General features: G+C 41.8%; 1 protein-coding gene across 1 annotated transcript; it reads right to left on the reverse strand.

Annotated features, from left to right (window-relative positions):
• Positions 1–4149: 4149 nt before the first annotated feature.
• Positions 4150–15630, reverse strand: RCN1 (reticulocalbin 1). The gene is made up of 6 exons (XM_005530262.3): positions 15380–15630; positions 11554–11747; positions 9832–10010; positions 9246–9306; positions 6435–6634; positions 4150–5539 (listed from the first exon to the last, which is right to left on the reverse strand). The coding sequence occupies exons 1-6, from the start codon at positions 15592–15594 to the stop codon at positions 5432–5434; spliced, it is 957 nt and encodes a 318-aa protein (XP_005530319.1). The 5' UTR covers positions 15595–15630; the 3' UTR covers positions 4150–5431.
• Between the last annotated feature and the right edge of the window lie 2840 nt (positions 15631–18470).

Below are 18470 nucleotides of genomic sequence, written 5' to 3' on the forward strand. Positions count from 1 at the left end.
AACTGTTCCTAGTTACATCTGTACTATTAACTGAGTTTAAAACTTAAGGATAAATTAAAAAAGCAAAGGAATTGATGCAAAATCTGCTAAGCTAAAAGCAGGACTGAAGAGTTTTTTGTTTTGTTGTAACCTAGGATATCTCTCCAGGACTCCTTTTGCTTCATTTCTGCTGCCTGTGGAATTTCCTTGCGAATTTAAAAGATGCTCCCTTAATGTCTCACCATTTACATGTTACCATGTAAAGATTTCAGCAAGTTTTAGCCATCTGAAATCTGTTGCACTTGTCATTTGATGGGTTCTCAACTAGCATTCCTTCCTTTTGTGTCCCAGCAACCAAGGCCCTGTGTGATGCAGTGAAAGCCATATTAAAGCTGGAGGGGGGCACTGGGAGTAATTTGGGGGGATATCTCTGTCCTGCCCATCTTGTCAATACTCTGTTCTTTACATCTGTGTTATCCTACACTTGATCTAATGATAAAAACTCATCCCCACTTTTATTTCTTCCTGAAACATTGAATTCACTGACTTTTATCCAAACAGAAGGTATGTCCTGAGAAGCCCTGAGAACAGCAGGCTCTTAAGAGTTCAGTAAGTACAATAATTATTTTAAGGTATATTTTCAAAAGCTATACTAATTTTTCACCTTTAGTGCCCCCATTGGTCCTTTTTTAAAGGCTGTCAGGCTATTCCCATATAAAGCAAATATTTCCTACGCCTCTCGATTCAAATTCTTGTTGATTTGATGGAACATTGTCATTTCTAATGTATGTGTCACCCTTAATTAGTACTCAGATTTGGGATCATGCCATGACTTGTTCTATACAGCTGTTCTGGAATTTCAGGTGTGTGGTAGTTTCAGACCACAAATGTGGCCAACTTTACAAATGAGGCCAACTAAGAGACACTTAAAAGGATCAAAACTTCAAAAGTTAGCCGACCAGACCATATTTGGACCCTTTATGGTTATGAAATAAATTCTTCCACAGGAAAGGCAGTATATAACACTGAGCTCTGTTGCCTCTTCTGCTGTCCTCAGAGCCAACACTTGTGCTGAGGATGGCTATCCCTTACTTATAAATAGGAATAGTAATGCATACCCAGGAGAATTGTATTCTTATCACTGCCATAGTGTGGAAATGCTCCCATCTGTTGGAGCTGTTTTCCTTTTTCCTGTGGAGAGGCAGAATGCAGGTGTGAAATCGCCTGTTGTGTCACGTGCACACGTGTGCTCCTTGTTCACTGTTTCACACTAGGGGAAAGCTGCTAACTTGTTCTTCTGAGGTTGCTTTGAAATTCATCATGACTGGGATAATTTATACAGCACTTGAGTCTCGGGGACATCAGCCTGGTGCCTGAAACTTCAGTGGGAAATAATCCTCAAGTCTCCCTTTGAAATCAGTGAACATGGTTGTATGTTGCTTGCTGGACATAGTGGATGGGATACACTGAATTGGAGACTTGAATTGATGAAAAGAGAAATGGTGGATGCTTGACTATAGGCCAAGTCAGGTTTTACAAAATTTTTAGCTATGAAATGTTGTTGTTTTTTTTTTTTGTAGATCCTTCTGCCACTCTGTAAAACTCACTGCATTTGCTAAGAGTGATGCCACCATGACTCAATAAAATGCCTCAGGCTCCCTGGACAGACCACAAACGCTTTACACACTGCCTTCCATGAACTAGACTTACACCCTAACTATCTCATGGGAGCATGAATCAGTATAATTCCCAAATGTTAATGTTCAGTGGTAGTAAGATCAGGATATGATGCTTGTAAGGTTATTTCTGACCTCCACTCCCACCACCCTCTTTTTCTGCTTGCCTTTGGGTGGCCAAGACCTTAGACTAGGCCTTAAGAGTAGTTCTTACACTCCTTAGAACTAGGAGTTCATGGTAACTTCACTGGGATCAAGATCAGCTTCTGCTCAGCAAATAACAAAACATTATTCAACTTTTGTAAGGTACCTGTGTAACGAGAGCAGGACGGGCTGTGATCTCCTTTCTTCAGGGAGTTATGTACAGTACCTTTTATTGGAATAGGAGACAGATTCAACCTGATTGAATCATTAAATGGAATTATAAGACAATGAACATTAGCCACTTAGCTCATTTCATAAATTCCAATAATTAAAACTGCATGGGCAATAATAATGGCTATTTCAGATATCTAAGCAAGAAAAATGCACCTTTGATGTATTGTAGCAGGGGCATAGTGAAAACACTGAGTTAATGGAGGATCTATGTAATAAGTTACCACACAGAACCTGCAGCTGGAAATGTATAAACACACTTCCCAACAGAATTTCCCTGTGTCACAATTGATTAAGAAAATCGGCAATAACTGACAAGATAGGCACAAAATGGATTTTCATGTTGCTGGGATGAAGTATGGCTCCCAGCAATTAATGGTTTTAGTCATATTAAGCAGATAAATAATGCTATCTGACATTACAGTATTTCACATTACACTAAAATTTTGTAGCATTTGCTCGTAATATGAGTTGAAATATGTTACCTAGGAAAAAAAATGTTATCTCTGGAACAGTCAAACCCCATTAGAAACCTTAGGCTTGAAAAATCACAATGTTAACAGTTATATCCCCTAGCAAAGGTTTGCTTTCCTTAAATAGTGTTAAATTTAAACCCAGAAGCTCTAGTCTCTTTTGGAGTTACTCTTCCATAGTGCATTGAGCTTGAAAGGGAATTTTAGTGCATGGAATGTACTGTGCCATTACTGAATGTTGGTAAGAGAAGCACCATGAAGAACTGCAGAAACAGGGGAGCCTTTAATATGAAACCACATCAGGGAAGCTTATGTCTTCTATAATTGTTTCAACATTCTGCTTTATTAAAAAAGATCCTGAATCTTAATATGACCCCATTACCCACTATTGATAAATAATTTGATTATTTTAAACCTCATTCTAATTGGCATGTTTGCCGTTTTCCTTGCTGGATATATGCTGAGTACCATTCTTTTGGGAAAAATAAGAAAACCTTTTTCTGGATCTAAATTTTCAGCTACTGTTTGCATGCAAAGCTCCTCTTATTTCAGCATTCTTACTCATGAAAGTATAGTTTTATCCTGGAAAACACCAATGTGTTCCAAGCAGTAACAGGAATCAAGAACAAATATGAGAACACGATTTTTCTCTTGCGTGCTGCTAATTCTGTTCCAAATTCATTTAGTAATGTGGAAGAAAATGTGATTGCTTGTCAAAGCACAGATGTGGTTTTTTGTTGGGACGGTGCACAGTGCATTCGGAAGTGTCATGTTTAGCTGAGGGCAACAATGCTTAGTGTCTCAGCACCCAACTCCCACTGAATTTCAACAAGAGTGAGCAAACAACCTTCCCCTGGGCTCCAGTAAAAATCCTTGGCTTAGGATCCAGTCTGAGCTGCAGCTTCACTTGCAGGAAACAAGCGGGTTTTTTTCGAGGTCTTTTAAGGTATTGTTTCCTGAAACAGCCAAAGATAATCTGAGTACACAGAGAGTACTGAAAATGTGCTAGTAAAATATGTTAGTTTGATATAGATTGCCATGATTATTGAGTACAATAAACCTTTCCAAATCCAAGCCAGAAACAAAATATATCATCATTTACATGTGCCAAGATACAATTTTATTGCATCCCAGATAACACTGCATTTAGGCTTTTATTTAACTTGAGGGTACTGTAAAAGCAAAACCAGTTCACTTTTATGACATTTGCCCTACTCTATGTAAGTGGGAGAAGTAGGGATGTTTCAGACATTGCTGGCAATGTCATAAGAAGTGCACCCCAAAAGCTTAGTAGTGGTGCCAGCAAGCACGTGTAATCTCTGTCAGACTCAGCAATCTAGATTTAATTATCTTCAACTCTAAGATGTAAAATATTCCACCACAGTTCTATGACCTTATAAAAATGACACTGTTTACAGAGGTTACAGTTCTGCACTGTCTCCTGATGATTTTCACAAATGTGTTGAACTCCTGAAGTGTCTCACATCCTGGGAGTCTTGAAGCTCCCCTCTGGATGGTTATGGGACCAGGGTGTGATGTTTACACCAGACCTTCCAGGAACCTCCCAGAGAACGCTGCTGTGGAGTCCTCATCTCCCAGTTTGTGTCCAGAACAAATTCTAGTTACAGCAACTATGTATACTGCACTTCTTTTTGGTTTTTATTTTATTTAATGAGGCAACAAAGAACAGTTGGTGCTGTATGCCCAGATGCTCTTGGAAATGACCACCCCAGTGCTTTGGGAACTACTGGCATGATTCGTGTTTTCACATCATCTCTCTGCTACTCTGTGTTAGTGTTATTGCACCTTCACAGTATCAAAAAGAAGTATTGGTTTTATTGTGCTTATTTCAAAACCAGTACATTTAAAAATAACCAAACTTAGATCTAAGTTGTGTATATAAAAATATACATGTAACAACTCACATTATACAGTAAAAAAGAAAGCACCTGTGTGGAAAGCTTCCCCCCTTTTTTGGAAGGAGAGCTGTCTTTAGAGTTGCTTCAGTAACATGTACTTATACGTATATACACACAAACCCAGAACTTCAGCCACAAAAATCTGTCCTCTTATGTGGCAGAGGAGACAGAAGGCCCAGAGGGGTGATATGTCTCATTCTTTCTCCATCACAGAACTTGCTGCCATTCACACTGCGTGAACAAGAGTAGGGCTTGGGTAAAGTGTGAAAAGCAGGAGATAAATTATGCTCCATGTGGCACAATTCCTCCCAGGAAGCAGCAAAGCCAAGGACCCACAAACAGTTGCACGTTTCCCTGTTGTCAGAAGGAGCAGCTGCCACGCTGGACTCTGCATCCCTGGCTGGGAATGCCGGGGTCAGGGACAAGGGCCACCTGCATCTTGCACATTAAAGCAGGAGCCAGGGGACTGCTGGGCACTCCTGCAGCACCACTGACCCAACTGGGACACAGAAACTGTGTGGAGACAAAGCTGGTATCAAACTCTTCTCTGGGTAGGAGGCTCAAAGGGTTATCTCTGAACTGTTACAATGCTATTAGAAAAGACAACTAAATAACTTAAGTCTGTTTAAACCTTAGGGTTCTAATCCTAGGTGCATTCCACTATGGTAAAAGTGGGTATTTGAAGAAAATACTTGGCTATTAAAGCTCTTTGCAATATTTTTAGAAGTGCCTTTTCCATGTCAGGCTCTAACTTATTCAGAAAAGTTACCTTCTTATTTTTTCAAAAAAACCCTGTAGTAATTATATACTGTATTTAACCATGTGAAAGGAGTAAGAAAGCTATTTCTATGTGGTTTCTGAGGTAATAAGCTGGCATGTTAAAAATAGTATCAATGCAAGTCATTCAGATGTGAGTGTCCCTTGCCCATCTTCCCTCTAAGAGGAGATGGACACAGTGATTTCAGTAAAGTGGACAGAAGATATGTGGCACACTGGCTGGTACATTGTATCATAGTTCATCATGGTTTCTCGTGAGGTCTTCCCCATAATTAGTAGCTTGACTTCCAACAAACATATTCCAGTTGTCCAGAATTTCCTCTTTTGTTAGTTTTTGATCCTGGTAGAAAGAAAACAGAAACTCTATAAGAATATTTTCAAAACTAAGTCAAAACACACCAGCACAGACTTGCAAGAGCCCTGGGAAACAGACAGTTCTTCACAGCAGCAGACTGCAGGTTCAGCAATTGTTCGTAGCTGTCACAGTGAGTGAAATTTGGACCTCAATGGAAGACAGAAGTCCCACAGCCTTCAGCTGGGTCAGACTGCTAGTTGAAAGTTCTTTGTTATGAACTCACTGCCAAGCAGTAGGAACAGCAGGGTAACAGTGGATGACCTGGTACACTGTTTTGCCCTGTGGTTTGGTTCACCTCCCTGACAGTAAAAACAAAAATCCTCTGGTGTACTTTGTGGAAGATGGTTGCTTATGTTAGCAATTTACACTTTCTATGTTCAGAGTATTTTGGCTTTCAGGTTCCCACTTTGCTTGTATTATATTACACTTCTGAAAACCATCATCAGGAATATACTGTCCCTCATCAGAGCTAGTGTTTAAGTAAAAAGTTTCAGCTTGAAACCACTGAGAGTGGTTTTGCTACCTCTGCACTTGAGTAGAAGGGGTATCTAAATGTACCTTTATTTTCCACTTTTAGTCTATATTAACATACATAAATCATGACCACTGTTAAAGGAAAATTTTTGCTGTGTTAAAATGTTCAGGCTTAAGATGATAGTTTCTCACCTAATGAAAGCCAGGGGAGCTTCAAGAGCTGATAAACTGTATTTCACTACTTTGTAATTCTAACACTACCAACTGAAACTGGCATGGAAACATTAAGCCACTACCAATTTTAGCCTCTAAAGTTATTAGGAATAAATTCTTGCAAGCTGGTATTTTAAAAAACCCACACCACCTTATATAACTTCCTTAAAAACAATTCTGGAACACTACATACCTTATCTACATCAGATTCGTAGACTAAGTGCCTGGCTTCAGCTAGTGCATGATCATAGTCTTGGGGGAGGATCCAGTGCTGGATCTCATCTTTGTCCATCTTTCCATCCTTGTTGAGATCACGAAAATCTGAAAACTGCTCACGCTCTGTAATCACCCAGTCAGGCTCTGGTCCACCCTCTTCATTTGCAAACATATCAGCTGGAGAGGAAATAAAAGTCTTACTTGAGCCCTGTTTACTTTTCAAATGAAAAGATATTTTAAAACTAAAGATACTTTCACAGTGTTTCATGAAGACTGAATTTTTCACTCTTTGCACAGTGTCTCTGTACAGAAAAAGAATGTGGGATGTAAATAGAGTAGCTGTATCTTCTCTCAGGCCTTATTTCTTCACTGCTGGTGATTCTGCCCATTCTCACACTATCCTGTATCATACCTGTGCACTGCTGGTGAGGCTAACAGGGGAGGTGAACGTGCTCAAATACCATCATCTGAATTTCAGAATGAACAAAATCCTCTAAGGATCTCTGGTTGAATAGCAGGCACAAGCTTTAGTACTAGGCTCGGTCACATGGGGAGAAAAGAACTCAGCCATTTTATCTTGTCCCTGCCAGCAAATGTCTTTGTGGATAAGATCAGACTCCAGCCAGCAGAGTGATTACAGGAAAAAAGGCACAGGGGGAATTTAGGCAAACAAAAATTGCTAAATGGAACTTGCATGCATTTGTAGTGTTTTTAGAGAAGTCTGTGTAAGAGACATTCAGCTTATTAGATCAGTTCTCTTTTAACCATGCAGTGCTACAGCACATTCCAGGAGATGACATTCTTCCAGAAAGCTGGAGAAGTCATGAATCATGGTGCATTCTGTGAGGAACCACAGGCACAGTGCACTTGTCACAGATTGGTACCTGGGCAGGGAGCACTGTTTGTGACACAGGATGCAGAGATCACACACGAGCTGCTCTGCACATCGCTCCTGTGCTACATTTTGGAGGCTTTGGTAGGACCACGCCACAGTGACAGCTGCTTTCTGCATAAACACGGGAGAGTAGCAGTGATTATTAAAACCAACTGACTTCTAAACGTTCTTTACATCACAGGGCTTTCCAAATCAGGAGTGGTGTGTCCATAACATTGTTCTGGTCACTGTGGCAAATCCTCTCCTGCTCATCAGAACTGCTTATTCCTCAAGCCTTCCACTATTCTATTTAGAATTAAAGCCTGCTTTGTGATACTATTTCTCTCCTCTCCAGTGTCTTTTGGATTTGGTTTTCAAGGATGTGCTAAGGAAAAGTGTACCCACATGGATGGTGTGAGGGTCAGGGGCTGGCTGGTATCTGTGGGAAACAGAAATGCTGAATTCAAAGGCAGGAATAACCCTCCTGACCCTGCAGTGTGAGTGTACACACTAGGCTGAGGTTCTCCATTGTCACTGTCCCCAGTGTCCCTGAAATACTCTGTTACCTGCCCATGCACAGTGAGAATTTAGTACCCTCTGCTCAACAATTTTATAGGTATTTTGCTCTGTTGCTTGTGTAAATCTAAACCAAATTTTTTGAAAGACAAAATGGGAAGAAAGAAGGAAAAGGAGGGTGGGATCATTCTCTAAGCTTCAGCAAATCTCCCCAGTACTCCATATCTAGAGACTGAAATTTTTAGACATCTTTTTGTTGTCCCTTATAAAGTAGCAAAGAAGAGATTTTGTTTTCTGTTGGTTTCTTAATCCCAACTTCATCAAAATTTAAAAAAAAAAATCTGAAGAAGGAAAGTAGGAGTATTTTAAGCATAGTTTTTTCAACTCATGAAGAAAACTTCAGACAACACATTCACTTTCTTTTTTCATTTTTTAAAGAGCAAATTATATTGTTTATTTGAAGCAACTGACATGTTCTGTCAATTTGATTTTTATCATCCTTGCCAATGTGGGGTGATCGTGACTAGAACATTCTATGTTCCTATCTATAGAAGACAAGAAAAACCAGCATTCACATGGTAACAAATGTTGACAATTACCTTATAATTATATGTAGGTAATGTCACTGAATGAACTGAAATTACTGTGGAAATTATGCTGCTCTGTTATTTCAGTCATAGATGAATAGCATTCACTTTCTGGGCTAAATATAATTTACAAGGAACAGAACCCCCTGCCATTAATTAGTGTGTGTATATTGTTCCTGATTCTATGTGAAGTGATCTTTATAGCACCACTAGAAACAGAAAGGTTCATCCAACTTTGCACTAATGCCTTCTTAGTCCTACTTTCTGGATTTAAAACTCATCAAAATACAACGGTATCATCACTACAGAAGAATGGGCTTTACTTACTAATTAAACTAGGGAAAAAACTAGTAGGAACAAGGTGAATTTTCTCTTTTTGCAGTGGTTGCTTCCCAGGTGTTTTGGGTATTTGAGAACCATCCAAACTTGAGAAAAGACTAATTCATTTTCTGATCCTCCTTCATTCCTAAACAATGCCTTCAAGCAGCAGTTAACATGGTGTAATATACAAAGACTATTCCTGACATGAAAAATATTAATCCAGATTCTCTTCTTTTGTTCTGATGTAACTCTTAGCTGAGTTAAATGACAACAAAAGGAGAATTTTGTGCTGTGAAGCATGAGGAACGTTTCCTGGTCATGTTGATATCTACCTAAAATGAAATTAAACTTTCTGGGTGGGATGGTTGGTGTGAAATAGCTGAACTGGAAGGCTGAACTGTTCACTCTGGGTTGTTAAAGCTGCTGCAAATTTGAGAGAAGATGGGAAAATGGACTGGAGATTATATCAGAAACAAGTAACAACACTTACCAATGTACTCATCTTGATCCACAAAACCATCATCGTTTTTGTCTATGTCTTCTAAGGTTTCCTGGAAAACAATTTTGCATGAAAGTAATCTAGAAAAAACTGAGAGCTCTGACTACCTGCTTTTGATCATTTGATGTTCTGAGGCCTTGACCTGCCCCTGTACACAAGTGAATGTAGTCTCACTAAACCCAGTGTGACTGTTGTTTACACAATGAATATACAAATATCCTTTCATGTTGGAAAAATTCCCTGTATGAATGAACTGCTTATGTTAGGGGCAGATACCAGCTTGCATGAAACACTCAGCTGCATGTGTGTGTGCATGTCAGCACACTCTCTTTTTATTTTAGTTTAAGTCTGTGCCCCAAGATTGTTTCTTGATTCCATTTAGGAGCTAAGTGCACTTAAAAAGGCTTTCTTATATTGATACTTCTAAATCAAGTGGATATCACAAAAGGCACCCCTTTCTGTTGCCCATTTAGCTATTATGTGTGTCTCTTTCTAAACCCTGCCTGGAAAGGTTAGAGAAGCCTTCAAAGTTCATCCATAAAAGTAGGAACAATGGCATTGATTTTGCTTTGCTTACTAAGACAACAATGTTTTTCATGTGCTCAAACTCCTCTGGGTGAAGGAAAGCAGTGAATTCTTCACGAGTGGCAGCCAAGTCTCCATCCAGATCTGCAGTTTTGAATCGTCTTTCATCTCTGGGCAGCATTTTCTTAAAGCTATGCTGATCAGTTGCATCTTGGAATTCTTCTGGATTTTCTGCAAATGAATCAAGATGATTTCAGAAGTGTTTTCCTTTAAAACACACCAGCAAAACAAAGCTAAAAAGGTTTATTGCCAGAATACCTGTTGTTCTAAATGGAAATTCTCTTCCCCAGGAAGTTTTAAATTCAGGGCTCAAGTACTTGGTTTGATTTTTAAAGGTGACAGTAGTAGAGATAGATTTCTGAGCAAGCCTTCTGTTGCAATCCAGAAGAATGGATTTTGCAAAATTGTATATTATCCCTCACAGATTTTTTTATCTGCCTTTACAAGCATCACTTAGGCAGTATTTGGGGTAGACTTCATTCACAGAAGTTTCCTTCTTCTTTAGGAATCAATATGAACCACACAACTTTTAAGTTTCAAGAACAGCAAATCAAGGAAATGTGGTTTCAGAAGGGGGCAGACTGACTGAAATTATCTCAGTGCTACGCCTCTGCTACAGGAAACCTAACAATTATTTTCAGTTTAAAACAATGACATTTTTTCAGGGTGTTCAGTGGCATAAAAGGAACGGTATTTGATATAACTTTTTTAATAGGATCATTAAACTGACTTTAAAAATGAAAAATACTCATAACAATTTCACAATTTGTATGCTGGGAGACAAACACAGGTGAAAAAGACTAGACCAGGAATTACAGATGAAAATTTTAAGTATTCATTAGTGCAAGCCCACGATGCTGCTCCCCAAATCTTGGGGTTAAGAGGGAGCAAAGACAAAGGGCTGAGAAGGATTCCAGGCATAATTCTGTAGGGACTGTGTGCCAAATATTGCCTTTCACAAACGCAACAAACTCCATTTTAATCTAAGGTAGACTTTAGAATTATTACTGCTACAGGAAGCTTGCTCTAGAAACTGCCTCTGTGGTAGGTAAATATTGTCTTCTCATTTCCAGTAAGTATAAATGGTCAATTAATACTGATTTGTTGCTCTGTCAGTATTGCCCTTTAGCTTAAGTGATCTCTTCCTCTTCCTTCATTAACTTATAAAAGCAAAGGGAACGTGGAGGGGGGTGGGGGAATTCAGGTATATTTTTTAATAAATGTTTCTTTTGCCTGATTTGTTAAGGATTTTCATTTGCAGTTGATCACAGTCTGAAGTGTGTTATTCTGCAAGAATGATTTTAATCAATAACTTTGCTATAGCTTAGACAGACTAAATTTTTAACATCTAGACTTAAGATTTTAGAGACTAAATTCACAAATAGAGTTCATTAGACAATATATTTTTTTTAATTAAAGTACCCTTTTTAATGTTAAAAAATAATATATTTCTAACTGGAGGAGACTTTAATAATTCAGCTGTGTCAGTATATTTAATGATACGTCAACAAAACCTTCAGTGTGCTGGTGACCCATGTGCAAAGGGCTGCAATAAATAACTAAAAAGTGCTTTTGACCTCTGAGCATCTATAAAATTTAATGTGAGCTTCAAGAGTCCTAAATGTGACATCAAACTCCTGTTGACTGCAAGGCAAGAAATCATATTTTATAATCTCAAAAATCCTTGATCATACAATTGGAAGATTTCTCTTACCTAGATAATAACCATATGTGGCTTGTTTGTATTCTTCCCAGGCAATTTTATCATCCTTGTTTAGATCATAGTCTTTCCAGACTTTAGCCACATTCTCATAGATGTAGCGTTTCTGTACTCGTTTAATCCAGTTTTTTAATTCCTCTGTTGTGATGTAGCCATCTTTGTTGTCATCTATTCTATCCACAATCTTCCTGTGAAAAGAGATCAGCATTTTTAAGCTGGCAGAAAACCAAACTGCATGTCAGGCCAATTCTAGTAATCTTTATCTGGCCCTGATTTTCCACAAAAACAGAGTGCCCCAAATTCCTAAAGCTGTCCTACTGATTAAGGCTTTCCTGTATTTCACACATCATCTTAAGGAATATGTCTCTATTGGTTATTCAGAATTGCTATGAATAATTCAAAGGGAACTTGCACAACCACAATTAGTGAGCAGAGAACACCTGGCTTTCTTAGGCTGTGCCTCCTATCTTAGGGGGACCTGCTCTTCACTGCCTACAGTGCTGGCTCAGAGCAGGAAACACCAATTTCACTTCAGGACAAAGCCTGTACTCAAACTTGCTGGAAGCAACCAGGGCAAAAATCCAGGACTTGGTGGACACCTACAGTTTCTCCTTTGGGTTTCCAGCAGATTGACACCATGGTGAAGTGAGTTATATGACTGTATAACACTGGGGATGTACACCAGGTAGTCTCCCCTTCTAAGCTCGTCCCTCCACTTGTTTCTTTTCTTTCATTCCCAAGGGAAACCAGTGTTGGTGCTGCCAGGAATGCCTGTTTCTCACTAAAGCAATATCAAGTCTGCAGCAGCCACTGCTGGCAGCTGGGTTATAAACCTCTGTCCACTGTAAAGCTGCCAGCCTCAAGCACTGTTGATCAGCAGGAGTGAAACATTCTGCACACAGCTGCAGTTAAAAAAAAAAAAAAGGACAATTCTCTCTATACCATTTATGTTCTCTGCAACTAATCTCTCTGCAATTAATCTCTCTGCAATTGATAAACTCCACCATTTTGGGGCTGAGCTTGTAAAATTGGCTTCTGTCCCTGCTCTTGGAATTGAGCACATCCACCTTGGTTCTCTGGCACATCCAGATTGCCTTTAGGCACATCAGCACCCTTCACCCTGCCCATGAGGTGCAGGGGTACACTGTCTGCAGGTGCTCTGCGCCTCCTGCAGTGGCCAGCTCCTGCCCATGGAACAGACTTGGAATGCAGGGGTAAGAGCAGGAGCTGGCTTGTCTAAATCCTCACTTGACATTCAACAGGTGAGCTCCCTAAACCTCCAGGCAGACAGCCACACGACACAGGGGAAAAAGATCTGCACTTTTAAACATTCTTTTCAATTCCACATCTTGGTTCTCCACAAAGAAATCACACTTGGCCAACTGAAACTGCTCAAGTAGGGAAGCAATGTCTCTTCCCAAGACTTTGTTACAAAAGTGGTTGCTGAAGTAACAGCAGCAGCTTCTGCAGAACTTTCAGCAATCTTGTGTGAGTCTGATAGTATCAGACTGAATTTATAAACACGCTGTTTCTGAGTTATGAGGCAAAAAAGGTGCTGCTGAATTTCCTTTCTGAATTAGTAAAGAATGAATTAACTGACTAGAAAACCTTTTCTCTTTTGTATCAATCTGTTGCCAGTGGTCTCCTTCCCTGCATGATGGACTCTACTTGTCACCAGATTTTCCCCACAATGAATTTCATTTCATTTGTTTAACTGGTATTTCTTTCTACTGTTAAGGTATTAAATGATTATGATAGTAGCTCTTGGCAATGTAGAACATGAAAGAAGTTGGGACTGTGTACCAGAAAATGTTTCATGCCTCCTCCTTTTCACCTGTTTTTATAGGAGCATGGCATCCACGTGCACTATTCCACCCCACTTCTCAGCTGAAGATGGGGACAGTGAAACAGTCTTGCCTACAGGCTCCCAAAGGCACAGATAAAAAGCTGTTGTATGGACTGTGGACCTCAATTTTACTGTTATTATTGGGATGACCAATGTGCTGCCACATTTCCTAGGCAAGGTAAAATATATAATATGCTTATAAATACAGCAGCATGCACTCTGGTTAGAGCAGCAGACTGTGTGTTTGTTTTCTCCCAGAAATAATTTTAAAATAGCTTTTAATTAAATCTGCCTTCTTCCTAAATGCCAATCACTTGCTGAGAAGTGACTCTGTAACCCACTACAGAAGTTGCCCATAACAAAAATGGGGGGAAGGGGTTCAGTATATCTGACTATTAAGCCACAAGATTTTTTTTTAAATGCTCTCTTTACTTTCCAGTGGGCTGCTATCCAAAATTACAAGGCTGGGAAATGCTTAAAGTCATGAAACTTTCCCAAAGTCCCCCAGGAACCACATCCCTGATATTGTGATGCACAGTGCTCACCCCACAACAGAGGGCCACTTCAGCCACCTCCATTTAAAAGGTTATTGACTGTGGCTGTACTTTAATGTGCCTGTTTAATGTACCCCTCCAAAGAGCAATCAGTGAGATCACTGGAAGCTAAAACTTCCCTTGCTGAGTTAACATTTGTAAAAATTATTTAAAAACAGCTTTATTGTTAAATCATATCCCTGACTGAATTATCTGTAGTAGTAAGTGCAAACAAATATTAGGAGGGTATGTCCATTTTGGTGATAAAGCTCATGAGAATCTAGGTCATAGATCACACATGATGAGAGCATGGTTTCCTTGCTCCTTCTTGAAACAATGAGGATGAAGTTGATAATTTCTGGTGATCACTTTATCTGTTTACTCACTAAAACATGTAAATAGTAGTGACAGCTTTCAGTAGGATCGAGAGGTTACTCAGTGAGATTACAGTGCTACTGCTTATGGTAGGACCAGACAGAAAATTACCAAGTGCCACTCCCTGTGGAAGCGAAGGCAGGGGAAATCTTAGTGAAAACAGGCAGGTATTTTAAACAATCGTCTTTGCAGTAACTACATTAAAGGATCTTTCTTTAACTCCTATAAAATTTGGTTCTGCTTAGTGATCTGGCTTCCTGTACGTGCAAAGCAGGGAAAAGGCAGGATCCCTGGTCTTTGCACAAAGAGCAGCATGGAAATAACAGCAACTCAAACACAGTAAGCAAAGAAGTTACAAGTGGGAAAGCTGTGGGAGGATGCTTGAAGTGGACCTGTAAACGTAGAAGGAATGGTTTAAACTCGATTAGCACTGATATGGTGTGGGCAGGTGTCTCAGAGGCTGCAGCAGCAAAGCCCTCCGGCAGCAGGTCCAACACCCGGTACAGCATCTCCCTCCGCGAGGCTTATTGCTGTGGAGCAGTAAGAAAAGGCAGGAGAGAAAAAAAACCAAAGCCATGAACTGTTGGCTGCTCCTTTGCAAAACCAGCGGGGTGTGAGAGAAGTAGAAACCCAGAAGTTCGACCCACAGGCCACTCTGCGGTTCAGGGCACCGCTCTGGGGTACAGGGTCCCACACTGCGGTTCAGGGCACCGCTCTGGGGTACAGGGTCCCACACTGGGGTTCAGGGCACCGCTCTGGGGTACAGGGTCCCACACTGGGGTTCAGGGCACCGCTCTGGGGTACAGGGTCCCACACTGGGGTTCAGGGTACCGCTCTGGGGTACAGGGTCCCACACTGCGGTTCAGGGCACCGCTCTGGGGTACAGGGTCCCACACTGCGGTTCAGGGCACCGCTCTGGGGTACAGGTACATTGCACAAGCCCCTCAGGGTGGGAAGGGTCCCGCTGCCCCCTCGGACACTGAGGCAGCCCCAGGCCTCCTCCTCCGTCCCGGGCCCACCTCGGGCCCTCCCCCTGCCACGTCTCCCGCCCGGGCCGGGAGCTCACCCCAGGCGCTCACGGCTCTCCTCCGGGCTGAGCTGGTCGAAGCTCCGCGCCTCCTCCTTGCCCAGGAAGGCCTCGTGGTCGTACTGGAAGCCGGGCCGGTCCTCGTGCTGCCCGGCTCCGGGCCGGGCCCGCTCCTGCCGCACCGTGGGCTTGCCCAGCGCGCTCGCCGCCAACAGCAGCGGCAGCAGCGCCTTCAGCGCCCCGCCGCCCGCCATGCCCCGCCGGCCCGGCTCCCACAGCCCGGCTCCCCTCCGCTGCCCGCCCGGCCCAGCACCGCCCCGCCCCGGGCCCGCTCCTCCCCCGGCCCGGCCATTGGCAGCGCGCCCGGCCCGGCTGCGCCACGTCCGCAAAGGGGCCCGAGCAGCGGGGCCGGGGCCGCGGGCAGAGCCCTCACGGGGAGCCGCGGGCAGCGGAGGGGCCGCGGGCAGCGGAGGGGCCGATCCTCTCGGTCATCGCCGCAGCCCCCCAGTTCAGCCTGATAAACACAGCCGAAACAGGGGGTGCGGCTGTGGCTGTCCCGCCGCTGCTGCTCGTTCATCCAGAGTGCCAGGCTGATGGTGGTTTGTGCTGTCATCCTGAATCGGTTGGGACAAAAGTGTGATTTTAATACAAACAAACCCCTCCATGCTGTCTTGAGTGTCAATGCCCCAAAAGTGCGGGGAGGAAAAGGTTGCCAGCACTCTCACAAAGGATATTTACCGTGATGGGGTTACTGTCAGCATCACTGTAACGGAACTCGGGATCCTGAAAATGTAGGAGAGGGGAAGCCCAAACTATATGGCAAAGAAAAAGGTTTTAGTTTGTTTTGCCTAAAGTGAAATTTATTTTGTTCATAGTTGTGAAAGTCTCCAGGCAGAGGTAATTGATTCCTTTTCCCAGTATGATTCTTTTTCCTATGTTATACACATCATTCACAACTCAAAAAATACAGGTTGTCATTGTGTGCAGTACATTGAAGGGTAATGACCCTGTTGCTGAGGGGTCCTGTGGTGAACTGTGCTCCACCACCAAGGCCGGGCTGTCCATTGTTATTTTGGACACTGAGGGTGTTACTCTTCCAAATTACAGCAGCTGATTTGTCAGCCCAGCCCACAGGGTATATAAACCACGTCTGATGTGGCCTTTGGGTGTACCACTGACATGGATGTGCAAGATGCTGCACCAGACCACAGCTTCCCCTTGTGCTGTTGTTAACACTGGTAGAACTCCTTTTGACCTAAACCTCATGCCTAGCTGAGCTGTGCCTGGTAGAGGATTTGGTTGTAATGACCACAGAAATGTGGTGTTGGAGATTTCCACGTGTGCTGTCTTCTGCCTTTTGTGACTCGAGCAAAGAGTAAATGAGAGGCCGTGCAGGGCTAGTGCTGGTTTGCCTCAGAACCATTGGCAACAACAGCAGATTTCAACCATTTAAACAGTCAAATATGTTGGTTTGTGACTTCATTAGACAGAGAAGAACAGTAATGCACCCCCTGGATCTCAGTCATGAGAGCTGCCCCATAGGCCTGGACAGTCTGTCCTCTGGGGGTGTTTGTGCATCCACAGCTGAGCAATTACTGCGGTGCCATTTGGTGAGAGCTGTGATGTGCGTGTGGCAGCCTGAAAATGATCAGACCAGCTGTGTTTGAACTTTCAAAGCTATTGAGATGTAATCCTACTATGTTTGGGTTTGTTTATTTGCTTGTTACTAAGCATATACCTTCAAAACCAAGTGTTGGTTAACATATTCAGGAATCTCATATTTGTGCAATAATAATGTCTCTTTTCTGTGCCTCAGTCTTCTGATATTTCTGTCTCTGCTTCCTACATCTATTATGTTATTCTAGAGGTGGGTTTGTGCTGAGGTGCTGAATTTTTAGCTTGCATATCCACAAGTGCTGGAGTGTGCTGCTAGTTAAGAGACGAGTCATTTGCATGAGTAACAGGTAGGCTTCACTGCCCATTCACCCTGTCAGTGTTGTAATCAAACATCAGCTTGATGCTTGATCTTAGCAGCAGAGAGATATGAAGTTATTTGAGGGATGTGGGAAATGAATTTCTATGTTTTGTTGTCAGAACAATTTGGAGGCACTTTTGTGAGGCGACTGCAGTGAGAGCCGTGCAGAACGGGCTAAGTGCATACATGGTCGTTCACTGGAAAGCCTCCAGACACTGGGAGGCTTTGCCTCAGGGATATGGGTTCTGCCCGTCGGAACATTTTAATTTTGCCCTGTGTTTGGGTGCCAGTGAGAACGAGCCCTGAAATGCAGTGGTCTTATGAAAGATGGGAAATCATGAGTGTTCTGATCCCTCCAGACTCGGTTCGGGACCATTAGTAATAACAATAAAGATTTGATTGATCCAATATGACTTCTTGTGGAAAAGGAATGATATTGCCATTACTTGTCCTTAGAGGGCTGAAGTCTGAGATTGTAATGCTGAGAATAGGCTGCACATTCAGTCAGAACAGTTGTTGATCTGGTCAGTCTTAGCATTGCCAGATCTTTGTATCACTCAGATTAACATTTACAGATTTTGCTGTTGGGCTGTCGTGACCTTGAATTCTCAATCCTTTGTGAAGACATGCCTTTGACTCCTTTTACTCAATTCACAAAATGGTAGTTTTCTCTTAAGTCCTTTATCCACAATGCCTGTTTCTTAAAATATTTGTATTTTCTGGTTTAGAGATACTACTTTGAACATCTCTCAGAGAAACTTACTGCTCTTGAATGATTAATTCGTTTTAGAGTTTGTGGGGCTATTTTCACCATCCACACTTCTTTCAATAATGCATCTGAGTTCTATACACATAAGGTTTCTTTGAAACATTGCAAAATACCAGCTCTGCAACATCTACAATGTTTTTTAGCAATATATTTCTGCAGGAGCAGGCATGCTGGGTAGTTCATAAGCTTTTAATGAAACGCTGGCAGATATTAGGGTTTTATGGGCTGGAAAACAGTGCAAATCAAAGAGCTTTGCTTACTGTTTATAGCATTTTTCCTCTGAATCTAACAATATTTATCTCACTTTTTCCATCTTGCATTTTGCTCTTCACATATTTACTTTCCCTTTCACTGATATATTTAAAGCCAACAAACTGTTCTGTATG

This window comes from Pseudopodoces humilis, chromosome 7, assembly GCF_049639895.1.
Source record: "Pseudopodoces humilis isolate 2021_Gansu_Grassland_sample_001 chromosome 7, ASM4963989v1, whole genome shotgun sequence".
In the NCBI taxonomy this organism is placed as follows: Eukaryota; Metazoa; Chordata; class Aves; order Passeriformes; family Paridae; genus Pseudopodoces; species Pseudopodoces humilis.